The sequence below is a fragment of the Pongo pygmaeus genome, chromosome 10 (genome assembly GCF_028885625.2).
Source record: "Pongo pygmaeus isolate AG05252 chromosome 10, NHGRI_mPonPyg2-v2.0_pri, whole genome shotgun sequence".
NCBI classification, from domain to species: domain Eukaryota; kingdom Metazoa; phylum Chordata; class Mammalia; order Primates; family Hominidae; genus Pongo; species Pongo pygmaeus.
Window position 1 is genome coordinate 64,161,273 of NC_072383.2, and position 14,971 is coordinate 64,176,243.

Consider the following 14,971-nt stretch of genomic DNA (forward strand, 5'->3'; position numbering starts at 1 on the left):
GGGGAGGCTGGGGTGGGGGTTGCTTTTCCAGGTTCTTCAAGCTCAGCAGAAGTGAACTTTCTCCGCGTTCTCTCTCCGCAGGAGATGCCGTGCACTGGCGGTTCTGCAGGTGTAACGCCTGTTACTCCCCAGCGCTGATTTCGTCCCAGCACCTTCCTGATAATCACCGCCCGGCACCAGGTTCCGAAAGGAGCGGAAGCCCCGCCCATCTCCCCGCCCCTCGCTCTCCCTTCCCCGCCCCTAACCCGCATGGCCCCGCCGCTTCCACATGCCCTCCCCTCGGCAATTCCTGGAAACTTGGGGCGGAGTTTCGCTGTCGCCTAGGCTTTACGTACGCTGGCGGCCGCCAGGCCGTTCCCGGAAGTTGATGGCCTTACAGTCGTGGAACTGATTGGCTGATCATGACCGTGCAGTTAGCCAGGGTTTTCCCGAGTTGTTTGGGTTGAGTTCAGGAGAAGCATGGCCAGGTCGAGTCGGTACCTGCGCCAACTTCAGGGACCTCTGCTCCCACCCAGGGATCTGGTGGAGGAGGACGACGACTACCTAAACGACGACGTGGAGGAGGATGAAGAGTCCGTGTTCATCGACGCCGAGGAGCTCTGCAGTGGGGGCGTAAAGGCTGGCAGCCTCCCCGGTTGCCTCCGCGGTGAGGAAGCCGCCTGCCCGGGGGATGGGGTTGGAAGGTCCAACGTAGCGCTTCCCATTCTGGCTTTGCCCTGAGCAAGGCACCCAGTCGTGCTAACAGATTTAGCTTCTCAGTGGTCTAGCTGCTTCATCCTACTAAGGGTAAAATTATAGCTATAATAATAGCAGTGACTTTAATTGGACACATACTATGTGGTTTTTTTTTTTGAGCAGCAGCAAGATTTATTGCAAAGAGCGAAAGAACAAAGTTTCCACAGTGTGGAAGGGGACCCGAGCGGGTTGCCCTTTTTTTTTTTTTTTTAATTATTCTCATTTTAATGTTCGTCCTTCGAGGTAGTTTTACGCTTGAGGAAACAGTGGATGTTGAGTCTCTATTTTCACCCAGAATCGGAACTTTTATTTTTCTTTCTGACCACTTATCCTCAAGTTCTATAGAATGAGAACTTGTAATACATTATCCTATATTGCCTGGAGTCAAATACGTGGTTCTTCCTCAGCTTCTTGGAAAAACAAAACAGTCCGGGCGCGGTGGCTCACGCACTTTGGGAGGCCGAGGCAGGTGGATCACTTGAGGTCAGGAGTTCGAGAGCAGCCTGACCAACATGGTGAAACCTGTCTCTAGTAAAACAACAATAACAACAACAAAACTACAAAATTAGCCCGGCGTGATGTCGCACACCTGTAATCCTAGCTACTTGGGAGGCTGAGGCGGGAGAATTGCTTGAACCCAGGAGGTGGGGGTTCCAGTGAGCTGAGATCACACCATTGCACTCTGGCCTGGGCAACAAGAACGAAACTCCATCTCAAAAAAAAAAAAAAAAAAAAAAGGAAAGAAAAGAAAAAGAAAAACAAAACACAAGGAACACCTCAGTGCACCGATGATTGTTAACTGGTATTAGTAACCTTGTGGTTCGGGTAAACCTTGTATAAGTAGTTTCCTATGCTATAAGGTAGTTTCCTGTGCTATAAGTTATACCTGTTATGTGTACTTTGTGACTGAGACTTAAAATATTTTAATGTGCCAACCGGTGCTGTTCAGTAGAACTTCCCATGATGATGGCAGTGTTTTATATCTGCACTGTCTGGCATAATAGCCACTAGCCATATGTAGCTGTTTAGAACTTGAAATCCAGCTAGTGTAACTGAGGAGAGAAATTTTAAGTTTTATTACATTTTAATTTAAATAGCCACGTGGGTGGACAGTGCAGATTTAGGCAGAAAAGTTTCAAGTATTTGTGGAGGGCTTAGTCATCATTCTAAAGTATCATCAACTGGCTAGCGTGTTTGGTGCTGGGAAAACCTAGAGAAATAAAATAACAAGGTTGCAGTCTTAATGAAGCTTACCCTCTAGTGTATTAAACAAACATTCTTTAATCACAGAAGTAACTATAATGTTACTAAATGCTTAGAAGGAATGCTAAATAGTGCTTTGAAAGGTTTTATACGTGAGATTCAGGGAAGACTTTTCTAAGTAAGTTGATAGTTAAGCTGAGGTCTGTAGTAAATGTAGTAAACAGTAAAGGGGAGATCAGTTAAGGCAGATGGAATAACTTGAGTGAAGGGCCATGGCATTAAAGAAACTGCATGAAGGCCAGTATTGGCTGAAGTCAGAGTAGCAGAGAGGGGACTGATTTTAGAAGAGGAACAGCAGATACCTGCTGTGTACTGTGCTTGCGTTTTGGAATACAAAGACAAATGAAACAGTGTCCTGTTTTAGTATTTACAGTGTAGTAGAGGGAGACAGAAAAAGAGGTAGGCAGAATGCAGTGTTACAGGCACCCTAACAGACATCTTTAGAGAGTGCTGTAGGGAGATTAAAGATAGTGGTAAGTTTGATAAAACTTTGAGGAAATGGTTTCTAAATAATCTCCAGAGTTAACTTTTGTGGGTTTTTGTTTGTTTGTTTTTTTTTAGTTTCAATTTGTGATGAAAACACACAAGAGACATGTAAAGTGTTTGGACGTTTTCCGATAACAGGTGCTTGGTGGAGAGTGAAGGTACAAGTAAAGCCTGTGGTGGGATCAAGGAGCTATCAATATCAAGTTCAAGGATTTCCATCTTACTTTTTGCAGTCTGATATGTCACCACCAAATCAAAAACATATCTGTGCTCTCTTTCTTAAAGAGTGTGAGGTCTCCAGTGATGTTGTTAATAAATTTTTAACATGGGTAAAGGAGGTATCAAACTATGAAAACTTAAACTTTGAAAATCTTAGGGAAACACTAAGAACTTTCCACAAGGAAACTGGCAAGAAAGATCACAAGCAGCCTGCACAGAATGGTCAGGAAGAGTTGTTCCCAGACAATGAGATGAGTCTTCCTCTGGAAAATACAAGTAAGTGTGATTTTTATCATCAAGTTTCAGTGTAATTGACATACTTAATAACTATAGTGTTTAAAATGTTACCACTAGCATAGTATTCTTTTTAAAAAAACATTTGGTGAAAAATGTGTTTATATTGCTTTTGGAGTATGCCATTGACATTTCGGGTTTCTCATCTGTAACATGAAGGGATTATATGAGCTGATCTTTAAAATCTTCCGGTTCCTTTCCACCTCTAAAATTGTGATTTTTATTTCTCTTTCTAATTTTTGTACTCACAGAGATTACCTTGAATCATTAATAAAAAAAAATTCAGTTGCTGGCCAGGTGTGGTAGCTGCTCACGTCTGTAATCCCACTTTGGGAGACTGAGGCAGGAGGATCACTTGAGCGCAGGAGATCGAGACTAGCCTGAGCAATGTAGTGAGACCTTGTCTCTACAAAAAATTTTTTAAAAATTAGCCAGGTGTGGTGACACATACCTGTAGTCCCAGCTACTTGGGAGGCTGAGGCAGGAGGATCACTTGAGCCCAGGAAATGAAGGCTGCAGTGAGCCATGATTGCACCACCGTACTCCAGCCTAGGTGACAGAGTGAGACACTCAGTTAAAAAAAAAAAAAAAAATCAGTTGTAAATGATTCTGTTTAAGGAGGTAGAGAAGAACGACAAGGATGTGAATAATACATTTAGGAAATACTTCAGTCCAAAATGGTTTCAAGTAATTTTTAATATGGTTTGTTATTTGGGCATTCATATATATGGAATATTTCATTTCCTAATTGTATCAAATAAATTTGATGGTACATCAATGAATGACTTCAATGACAAAAGATTATGATTATAGAAAATGATTATAAAGGTTACTATGTAAATTATTTATTTTATATCCTTAGCTTTAAATTTATCTTTATATAATTGAGTCAGAATTTTTGTTCTGTTATAGTGCAGACAGTAGGAAACAAAAGGCTAAGAAATCATTATTTAAGCATTTAAAAAACATAAATTTTGGTGTTAAACACAATGAAAATCATCTCAGTACAAAAGCAATTGTCATGATCAAAATTTTCTTACTGGTTAAGGCAAATGTACTAATCTCTTTTTGACTTGGATTTCTTGAATCAGTTGTGCAAAATGAGAAACTACTTCAAATCAGTCATTCTTTGGGTTCATTTATGTTTTACTTTGTTCCTTTCTGATATCTTGTAGTTCCATTTAGAAATGTAATGACAGCTTTGCAGTTTCCGAAAATAATGGAATTCCTTCCGGTTCTTCTGCCTCGACACTTTAAATGGATCATAGGGTCAGGTTCTAAAGAGATGTTGAAAGAGATAGAAGAGATTTTAGGTACACATCCATGGAAACTTGGATTTAGTAAAGTAAGTAAAACATTTGCTCAGCATATAGTAATCTTGTGTAAGGCATGGTTTCAGATTTGGCAATTTTCCTTTCTCTTTCAAAGGAAAAAAATTTGTGTGGACCCCAGTATTGATTTATTTTTATTCGAATGTTGCAACTGTACATAAACTTCTTATGGCTATAGCATAAGAAGCTATAGCATAAGAACATTTTATAAGTTGTTATGCAACTTATAAAGTTGCATAAATTTGTAAATGAAAAAAATTGATGACATTCGAATTATCGGTATTAATTTAGTTATGTAATTTAATGTGACAAATGTCCTGTAACTAAATTATCATTTGCAACTTGAATATAGATCTCATTGAGGTCAACAGCTCTTACAAATTTGGCAGGTCCATTCTGCTGTGCAACTCAATTTCCCACTTCCAGTTTGAACTATTGACAATTTTCATTATTCATGTGGTATATCATGATGTCATTTGATTTTTATTTTGTACACTAACATCATTTACAAATGAATCCGCTTCTGTTCTTATTATTAGAGACTATGAGTAGTAAAGGGGCACACTGAAGCTCCAGTGGTATTGGAAACCAAATGTGGTACTTAATCTTGGTAGTTCTTGCTTATGAGGTGGTTTTGCCAAGAAAAATACAATTGAGAAACTCTGAGAAAATTCTTGGAACCTCAAGAATGTTTGCAGATGCTGAGTTTGAGAAATACTGGAATAAGGAATTTTTCCCATACATAAAATGTCTATAAATTCAGTATGCTTTTAAAGATGAGATTCTGGAACATGAGATTATTATATATATTTATTCAGTGGAGAAGAGTGGAAGAGCAATGATATGTAAAAGGCAGATAATAATAGTTTACCTTTTTGTTTAAAAAGGCCCTGTAAAATCCAATGTTCTTTATAGAGATATTAAGAAGGGAAGATCATTTTTTAGCTCTTTTAGAGGTCTTTAGAGCCTGTTCACATTTCAAGAATAAATTATATAACATTTTATTATTAACAATACACATTGTGTTAGGCTAATATAATTGAGTAAACATTTATTGAGACCTTACCAGTGTAGAATGGAGATGCGATCAGGCCCTTACTCTCACTCTTGCTAGGCTCACCATCTTCCTGGTGAAGCACAGACCTTGCGTTTTTCTTTGTGGTCGAGTGAGTTTGAGGCTATGTCTATCAAGATCCTAGGGCCAGCCTTCTTCCTTCCCTGCCACTATCCCTTTCTCTCTACCTCCCCTTTTCTTTTCTTTTTCTTTTTCCACCCAGGCTGGAGTGCAATGGTGTGATCTCTGCTCACTGCAGTCTCCACCTCCCGGGTTCAAGCGATTCTCCTGCCTCAGCTCCTGAATAGCTGGGATTATAGGTGTGTGCCACCACACCCAGATAATTTTTGTATTTTTAGTAGGGACAGGGTTTTACCATGTTGGCCAGGCTGGTCTTGAACTCCTGTCCTCAAGTGATCTGCCCGCCTTGGCCTCCCAGAGTGCTGGGATTACAGGCATGAGCTACCGTACCTGGTCTTCTACCTCTGCTAAAAAAAAAAAAAAAAAAAAATTAAAGCATTACATATCAGCGACTGTATTTTCTGCCTTCTGGATTAAGTGAACCCCTGTTTAAGGAGCTGTTGAAGTCCCAGATTCTCTCCCCATTGTGGGCATTAAGTGATTACTGCTTCCCACCCTAGCAAGAGGATAGAGGTTTCTCTTGCCTGATGCCATTCAACTGAGAGCATCCAGGCTTGGGGATACCAGGTGAGGATAAGGCAGCGATTATCTGGTGGTGACTCAGGTTTTTCATTAGGGAATAGTCCCCTCCTTCCTGCCATGTCAGGATCTGGAAGTGTTTTCTTCTGTCCAGTTACTCTTCTCAGAGAAGAATCATACGTGGAGATTTTAAGCCTGGTTGCAGCATTCTGGGACTCATGACGAAAGGAGGCATGAGGTCTCACCATTCAGCATGTAAACCACTATCCAAGTATTGTATTAGTTTGCTGGGGCTGCCAGAACAAGTACTGCTGACTGGATGGCTTAAACAACAGAAATTTTTTGTCTTACAGTTCTGGAGGCTACAAGTCTGAGATCAAGGTATGGACAGTGTTGATTTCTTCCAAGGCTTCTCTCCTTGGCTTGTAGATGGTCATTATCTCTCATTGTTTCTTCACATGGCCTTCCTTCTTTGCCAGTCTATGTCCTAATCTCTTCTTCTTATGAGAATACCAGTCATATTAGAGTAGGGCCCATCTCGAGGACCTCATCAATGAGGTGAATGCTCCCATTTAACCTTAATTACCTCTTTAAAACCCTGTCTCCAAATATAGTCACATTCTGAGGATATTGGGGGTTAGGACATCAACATATGAATTTTGGGGGGACACAGTTCAGCCCATAAAAGGTATGGAGGGCTCAGGAGTGATGTCTCCATTAAGAAAAAATGGAGCCGATAGAGGATGTGCTCAGTAGATTATAGTGAAGGGAGTTCTGTATCTCTTCTGTAGAGTTTGGGCAGAATTGTTGATAGACACATAGAAAACTAAACAAGCCAAGAAAATGAGGCAGATGTTAACTTCATGATACACACCGAGTTCAACAGAAAACTTAATGTAACAGAGTACATCCTGTCACTCAGCTGTGAATCCTGTTTGCATAAGCATAATAAATACCTATTTAACGAAAATTGAACAAAATGTATACTACAACATTTTTCAAATATAGAAACCAAAGAAACACCTGTGGAGGTAATGATATAAAATAGAGTGACCTTCCATACAGATAGACTTTCCCATAGTAAGGAGTTAATAATAAATATCTAAAATCTTTTAAAAATCAAGGAAAAATATCTATAGTACTTAGAAATATGGAAGTAAATTCTGGAAGAAATAACTAAAGTGTCGGAGATGTTGCCTTTAGAAGGCATGAGAAGGGATAAGGAAAGGATTCATATTTTTTGTGATAAGCCTTATAGTATTATTTCACTTTTAAAACTGTGTGTGTTAGTGTGATAAAATATAATTTTTATTTAAAAATTATATAGATCTCTAATTATGGTGCAGCCAGTTAGAAAATTAGTGATGTTCTATGGTATTTTCTGTAAATTTTGTTGAAGTTCATGTCTTCTGGGATTTAAAAAATTATTAATAAAGAACATATTCATAAACACTTATGATGTTTATAAACCAACCTGAACTTTATTTCTTAAAGATAACCTACAGAGAGTGGAAACTCTTGCGATGTGAGGCAAGTTGGATAGCATTTTGTCAGTGCGAGTCTCTTCTCCAGCTGATGACTGATTTGGAGAAGAATGCATTAATAATGTATTCCAGACTGAAGCAGATATGTAGAGAACATGGGCACACATATGTTGAAGTGAATGACTTAACTTTGACATTGTCAGATCATATGTCATTTCATGCTGCTTCAGAGTCTCTGAAGTTTTTGAAGGATATTGGTGTGGTGACATATGAGAAGTCCTGTGTCTTCCCTTATGACCTTTACCATGCTGAAAGAGCCATTGCCTTTTCAATTTGTGACCTGATGAAGAAACCTCCTTGGCATTTATGTGTCGATGTCAAAAAGGTGCTTGCCTCTATTCACACTGCAAAACCTGAGAATTCAAGTGATGATGCATGGAATGAGAGCAAACCTGATGAAGTAAGATTAGAAAATCCTGTGGATGTTGTGGACACACAGGACAGTGGTGACCATATTTGGACTAATGGTGAAAATGAAATTAATGCAGAAATAAGTGAAGTTCAGCTGGATCAGGATCAGGTTGAAGTTCCACTGGATCAGGATCAGGTGGCTGCTTTGGAAATGATTTGCACCAATCCTGTGACAGTCATAAGTGGGAAAGGTGGATGTGGGAAGACCACAATCGTTAGCCGTCTTTTTAAGCATATGGAGCAGTTGGAAGAAAGAGAAGTAAAAAAAGCCTGTGAAGATTTTGAACAAGACCAGAATGCTTCAGAAGAATGGATTACCTTTACTGAGCAAAGTCAACTAGAGGCAGGCAAGGCTATAGAAGTTTTGCTTACAGCACCTACAGGGAAAGCAGCTGGCTTACTAAGACAGAAAACTGGTCTTCATGCCTACACACTGTGTCAGGTAAAACCTTTGACATTTCATCTGTAGATAAAACATTTGTTGGCCGGGCGCAGTGGCTCACGCCTGTAATCCCAGAACTTTTGGGAGGCTGAGGCGGGCGGATCACAGGTCAGGAGATGGAGACCATCCTGGCTAACATGGTGGAACCCTGTCTCTACTAAAAATACAAAAAATTAGCCAGGCATTGTGGCACGCACCTGTAGTCCCAGCTACTCGGGAGGCTGAGTCAGGAGAATCGTTTGAACCCAGGAGGCAGAGGTTGCAGTGAACTGAGGTTGCGCCACTGTGCTCCAGCCTGGGCAACAGAGCGAGACTCCACCTCAAAAAACAAACAAAAAAAATTTACCTTAAAGACAAACTTATTTCTTAAAGCAATCAGTAGGAATTTATTGAATGTTTCCTGGGTCCCTGTCTTGCAGTAACTAATCATTTAGATCAATGCTTTTCAAAGCAGCAGTCTGTAAATTGTTACCAGTTTGCATGAGAAAGGAGCTAATGGTGGAAGTAAATCAGTACACTGCTTCCTTCATTAAGAAAGTCTTATGGAAAAAAAAAAAAAAACCTATCGGGCCCAGTGCTATGGTTCCTGTCTGTAATCCCAGCACTTTGGGAGGCTGAAGTGGGAGGATCACTTGAGCTCAGGAGTTTGAGACTTGCCTGGGCAACATAGTGAGACCCCCAACTCTACAAAAAATTAAAAAGTTAGGTGGGCATGGTGGCATGCATCTGTAGTTCCAGCTACTCAGGAGGCTGAGGTGAGAGGATTGTTTGAGGCTGTGAGGTCGAAGCTGCAGTGAGCCGTGTTTAGACCACTGCACTCCAGCCTGGGTGACAAAGTAAGACCCTGTCTAAAAACAACAACAAAAAATCAGTCCCACTAGAGTGTAGGCATAATGATATAGTTAGTTTAGATCCTGGTACAACATGTGTTTCTCATGGGGGCTGGTTACAAACATGTCACAGTCCATAGACCACATTTTGAGTAACATTGGAAATGGAAGTAAAAGGCTTATATTTTGTAGGATGAAAGTGAGGACTTTGCTCATCTGGAATAAGTCTTTATTTCTTCCACCTAGAACAGTGCCTGACAAATAGTAGTCACATAATAAAAATTTCAAATAAATTAACATTCTTGAAAAAAATAGTATTGGCTATAATTAAGAATCATGGAATTTAAGCTTGTAAAGAGTTGGAGAGGTTCCTCTAGCCCTAGCCCTGACCTGCCATTTTTTAGATAAAGAAACTTGGTAGTTGGAAGATTTCTGAAGAAGGTAATCATTGAATTGGACTCCAAGGAACATGGAGACTCAGGTGAGGGGAAGGACATTGGACTTAGGGGAAAGGCCTTTGCAAAGGCATCGAGGAATATGATCATAGTGTGCCTGGAGGGTTTTGAGGTGACTTCATTGACTGGAATGAAGCCTGTGTCTGACAGAATAGTGGAAATTAAACTTGGGTTAGACGGTGAATTCGAACTTTAAAGTTAGTAAAGTATTTTGACTTATCTCATTATATCCTTGATAAAGTGATGTTATCTCCACATTTACAGAAAAGCCAGTTGAAGTGTGGGGATGTTAAACATTTTGCCCAAGATCTCAGGTGTAGAACTGGGACTTGAAATGGAGATTTCTGGCCTTCCAGCTTGTTGTTCTTTCCATGGTGTCATTATTTCCTCGTTTATTACAGATGCTGCACACTAACAATGAAACTCGAACTTGATCTCCTAGGGAGCCATTTAGGTTCCTAAGCAAGAGAGTGAAAGAAGTTTTAAGGAAGATCATATAGAGCCATAGAGCCATGAGCCACTTATCGTATCTTGCCTATTACCTTTATTTATCACAGGAACAAATGGAGACCTAGAGCTGTTCAGTGTAGCTTGTCGGTGGAAGAGTTTTCTGGTCAGTTTATGATTTTTTTGTTTTGTACTATGCCTTCATGTCTGATTAGTCTGAAGGATTGAATTAGAAGGGGACACCCGAAAGGGATCACTACCAAGTTTGATCCGATATGTCAACTCTGATTAGTTGGTAGTATCTTAATATCTGCTTGGGATGCTGAGTGAGAGAATATTTCTGAAGCTATGTTTAGGCTCAGGAGAGAGTGCAAGAGCACAGAAAGAGCACTGGACTGCCATTTATCATCCTTGGACTAGGGTTGCCAGATTTAGTGGATAAAAATATGAGTAATTTTTTAGTATAAGTATGTATCAAATAATTCATTGACTTGCTTATACTAAAGTCATTTATTGTGTATTTGAAGTTCAAATTTAACTGGATGTCCTGTATTTTATGGGGCAATCCCATCCTGGGATTGTGTGTGGGGGAACCTGGCTGCAAAGCTATTGGAGTCATCAAGGTGCTGATAGATGGAGCCTGTATCGAGCTGGTAGCAGTAGAAATACAGTGGAAAGTGTCAGCGTTTCTAAGATAATAAATTGAATATATCAAATAAGAGAAAAGAAATGGCTAACTCCGAATGTTGTGAGACATGGCTACTGCAAGCATAGGGGGTTTTGTTGAAGGGAATTGATGCATTTGGGTAGGACATATGAAGGCTTTACTTAATAGACAGTTGAATCTAGTTTTAGTAGAAAAATTAGATGAAGATGTGGTGTGATACCATTTAGAAAATCTGTGCATAATACAGATTGAAAATCTGAAATGCTCCAGTGAGTGTTTCCTTGGAGTGTTATGTCAGTGCTCAAAAAGTTAAGGATTTTGGATTTTGAATTTGCAGATTAGGGATACTTAACCTATAAATGTTCATACTGATGACGTAGAGACATTTTTGGGATGATATACACTAAAATATTGAATGTTCTCTGGTTGTAATTTTACAACCAATTTTTTCTCAACTATATTTAAAAAATAATAAATAGTATTACATTTGTAATAAAGAATTTTGTTGTTTATTTGTTGTTGGGGGTGGTGCGGTGGTAGTTTTTAAAAAGTTGAGGTGAGGAAGTTTGGAGTACTTGAAAGAAAAAGTAGTATTTTCATAATTAGGTTGAAAAAGCGCTGCTTTTATTCCAGAATGGAGTACTATGGTTGGGGGAGAAGGGAAAAGCTTCAGTGGCATATCTCAGATGGCCACAAGAAGGTTTATTTGGGAATGGAAAAGAATAGGGAGCTTTCTGTGTTTAAGAACGATGAGGGAAGTGTTGAGATTTTGGAACAATCTGATTTTTTTGTTTGTTTGTTTTTAGATTTATTTGGTGTGTCTGTTCTGCATATTCAACCCTATAACTTTTGTGTTTCTCTACTTCCCACCCACCCCTGCCAGTTTAAGAGTTTTGCCTCAAAATAACTTGTTATTAATTTTTGGTTTTGTAGATTTTATAACCTGACTTTAGGAATGCCATACTTTGCTTGTAGGTCAATTATAGCTTCTATTCATGGACTCAAACAATGATGACCACAAACAAACCATGGAAATTTTCTTCGGTTAGAGTTCTGGTTGTGGATGAAGGGAGTTTGGTATCTGTAGGAATCTTCAAATCGGTCTTAAATTTATTGTGTGAGCACTCCAAACTTTCTAAGCTTATTATCCTTGGTAAGTTAAAATATTGTTGGAATTCTGATGTTTATTTCAAAGTATTGTGGTTAGTTGGTTGTTTACACCATTTAGTTGGTTGTTTACACCAGAACTGATACCAAAGCTACATGAAGATACCAAAGCTACATGAAGTTAAATCTGACCACTCTCCTAATCAGCTTGAGTTGTTTTGTTTTGGCCAGGATATTAGCAGGCTGGGATGTGAATGAAATAGAGTTGTTAAGGGCTACTGCTAATCACCTAAATGATGGCTATTAAAATAGTAAAAGTGCCACAGATTCAGAGTAAATCAGGATGTGGATCATTTGGAAATAATAAAAAGTTTGAATTATAGGCCACTTAAAAGTAATTTTATGATTCTAAGCTAATAAATTAGAACTCACCAGCCTCTTAAGTTCTTCCAGTTCTGATAAGATTCAGTTAGATTCTCTTGGGTAGTCATGCTCTGTAGGCCATATGATTTAATGGAGAAAAAAATAAAATCACAATTGGAGAATCAAGTTGTATATAAAAATTATTACCTTTTTTAGGTATTTGAGGTTGTCTTTTAAGCAGTTCATTCTATTAATGGCTTAAGCCTTCTCTCTACTTCTGTCAGTACATGTTTTTCTTATATTTAGGGCTTATTTGTTGCATGCAAAAAATATTTTTAATAGAGCAGAACATCACTATTAGATTACTGGAATGTATCTGTTATCAAATGCATTTATTTGTTTGTTTTATATTTTGTACACTTATTTTATCTATTTGAGGCTATAGATTCTTCCACTTTCAGTAAGACATTGAACATGATTGAAAAAGGGACTAACTACAAATGTCTAAGGCCTGTTTTTTTTTTTTTTCCCCTAATATGTTGACTAAAACATATGCCTCTACCCAGTTTCCCTGTGGTTATAGGTATGAAAGATGTTCAATTTAGATTTTGTCATCTTATCGTGTTATTACTATTTTTATATCTTATACTGTTTAAATGTTGTTTTTTGTAAAATATTTAACTTTAAACTCTTAAATAATTTTAAACAATCTTGGGGGTATTTTTTCTCAAAGTAAGTCTTGCTACTGTATCTTTTTTTCTTTTTTTTTCTTTTAGGTGACATTAGACAGTTACCCAGTATTGAACCTGGTAACTTGCTGAAAGATCTTTTTGAGACTCTTAAGTCAAGAAATTGTGCTATTGAGCTAAAGACAAACCATAGAGCAGAATCTCAGCTAATTGTGGACAATGCTACAAGGTATAATATTACTAAGAGTTTGCATTTTCTGTCATTGTATTAGAAATAAAAAAAAAATGGCTTTTGAATTAGAATGATTTAGTACAATACATTTACTGTACCTTTTAGCAAAACTCTTCCATCCTTCAACTATAAACCTTTTGCCCTACAGTTAGAAAAGCAAAGTTAATGTTTTTCATTACTGGTCCAGCGTAAGTTATTATTGAAATTTAAAAATGGATGAGGTTTCCTGATTTTAAAAGTATGTATATGAATTAAGGACTAGAATAAGCCCAAGGGGAATGGAGATTTGGAAATAGGTTCATTCACGTGCAAGGGAGAATTGGGGAAGAAATATCCCCTAATTTTTGTGGGAGAAAGCTGAAGGCAAAATAATTGAATGTGGTATTTCACTCCTAGATGAATCCTAGAGGCACCCATGGCATCTTACTTCCCTTAAATAGAAAAGAACCCTTCTCTTCCCTTCATCTTTGCATAAGCCTTTGGAGTTATCCTCTGTCAGCTCAGATATTTGGTTTCTCCATAATCCATACATATGAAAATCACAATCATTATTATTTCATGACATTTATTTTAATACAGTCATGCGCCACATAATGTTTGGTCAACAACAGACCACATCTATGACAGTGGTGCCATAAGATTATAAAACTATAATTTTACTGTACCTTTTCTATGTTTAAATATGTTTACATACACACAAATACTTACCATCGTGTTACAGTTGGGTACAGCACTCGGTACAGTAGCATGCTGTGCAGGTTTGTAGCCTAGGAGCAATAGGCTGTACCATATAGCCTAGATGTATAGTAGGCTATACCATCTAGGTGTGTGTGAGTACGCTCTATGCTATTCACACAACGATGAACATTGCCAAATGATGCTTTTCTCAAAACATATTCCTATCATTAATTGATGTGACCGTATTAAAATCTCTAGTTATACTGGGACCTTTGAATACTGAGTCTATGTTAGTCATTGTACCAAAATGTATATCTGGTTTTTACTTTTTTACAAAATGTTTTGTTGCTTGAACATCTCCTAAGTAGGATGTAGCAGAAACTAGAAGGGTGTCCATTCTTTTGGCTTCCCTGGGCCAAACTGGAAGAAGAATTGTCTTAGGCCCTACGTAAAATACACTAACACTAATGATAGCTAATAAGCTGAAATAATAATAATAATAATAATAATAATGAGCTGGGCGTAGTGGCTCATGCCTGTAATCCCAGCAGTTTGGGAGGATGAGGCAGGCAGATCACCTGAGGTCAGGAGTTTGAGACCAGCTTGGCCAACCTGGTGAAACCCCATCTCTATTAAAAATACAAAAATTAGCTGGGCGTGGTGGTGGGCATCTGTAATCCCAGCTACTCGGGAGGCTGAGGCGGGAGAGTCACTTGAACTCTGGAGGCAGAAGTTGCAGTGAGCCGAGATTGCACCATTGCACTCCAACCTGGGTGATAGAGCGCGACTCCGTCTCAAAAAAAAAAAAAAAAAAAAAAAAAAATCGTAAAAAATCTCATAATATTTTAAGAAAGTTTATGAATTTGTGTTGGGCTGCATTTAAACCCATACTTGGCCTCATGTGGCTCGTGGGCCAGACAAGCTTGAACTAGGATATTCAAAACCTACTTTCTCTAAGCCTCTGTCTACATTGGACAAAATTGTGGGAGTAGAGGAGGAATTGACAGGAATAGGGTAGACAGTATGGGTTCATATTAAGACATCAAGAAAACTAATGGAGTTGG

At 38.6% G+C, this 14,971-nt stretch overlaps 1 protein-coding gene across 3 annotated transcripts in view; it reads left to right on the forward strand.

Annotated features, from left to right (window-relative positions):
• The first annotated feature begins 348 nt into the window (after window positions 1-348).
• Window positions 349-14,971, forward strand: part of HELB (DNA helicase B) — a 51,065-nt gene continuing 36,442 nt past the window's right edge. The window contains exons 1-7 of one of the 3 annotated variants that reach the window (XM_054443975.2): window positions 355-1,537; window positions 2,560-2,642; window positions 2,861-2,979; window positions 4,173-4,342; window positions 7,537-8,439; window positions 11,814-11,991; window positions 13,085-13,226. In XM_054443975.2, coding sequence (XP_054299950.1) covers window positions 2,955-2,979; window positions 4,173-4,342; window positions 7,537-8,439; window positions 11,814-11,991; window positions 13,085-13,226 — 1,418 coding nt within the window. In that variant the 5' untranslated portion in view covers window positions 355-1,537; window positions 2,560-2,642; window positions 2,861-2,954. Of the gene's footprint in view, window positions 1,538-2,559; window positions 2,980-4,172; window positions 4,343-7,536; window positions 8,440-11,813; window positions 11,992-13,084; window positions 13,227-14,971 lie in introns of all 3 variants that reach the window. The other 2 variants (XM_054443971.2, XM_054443972.2) reach the window with 2 other exon arrangements.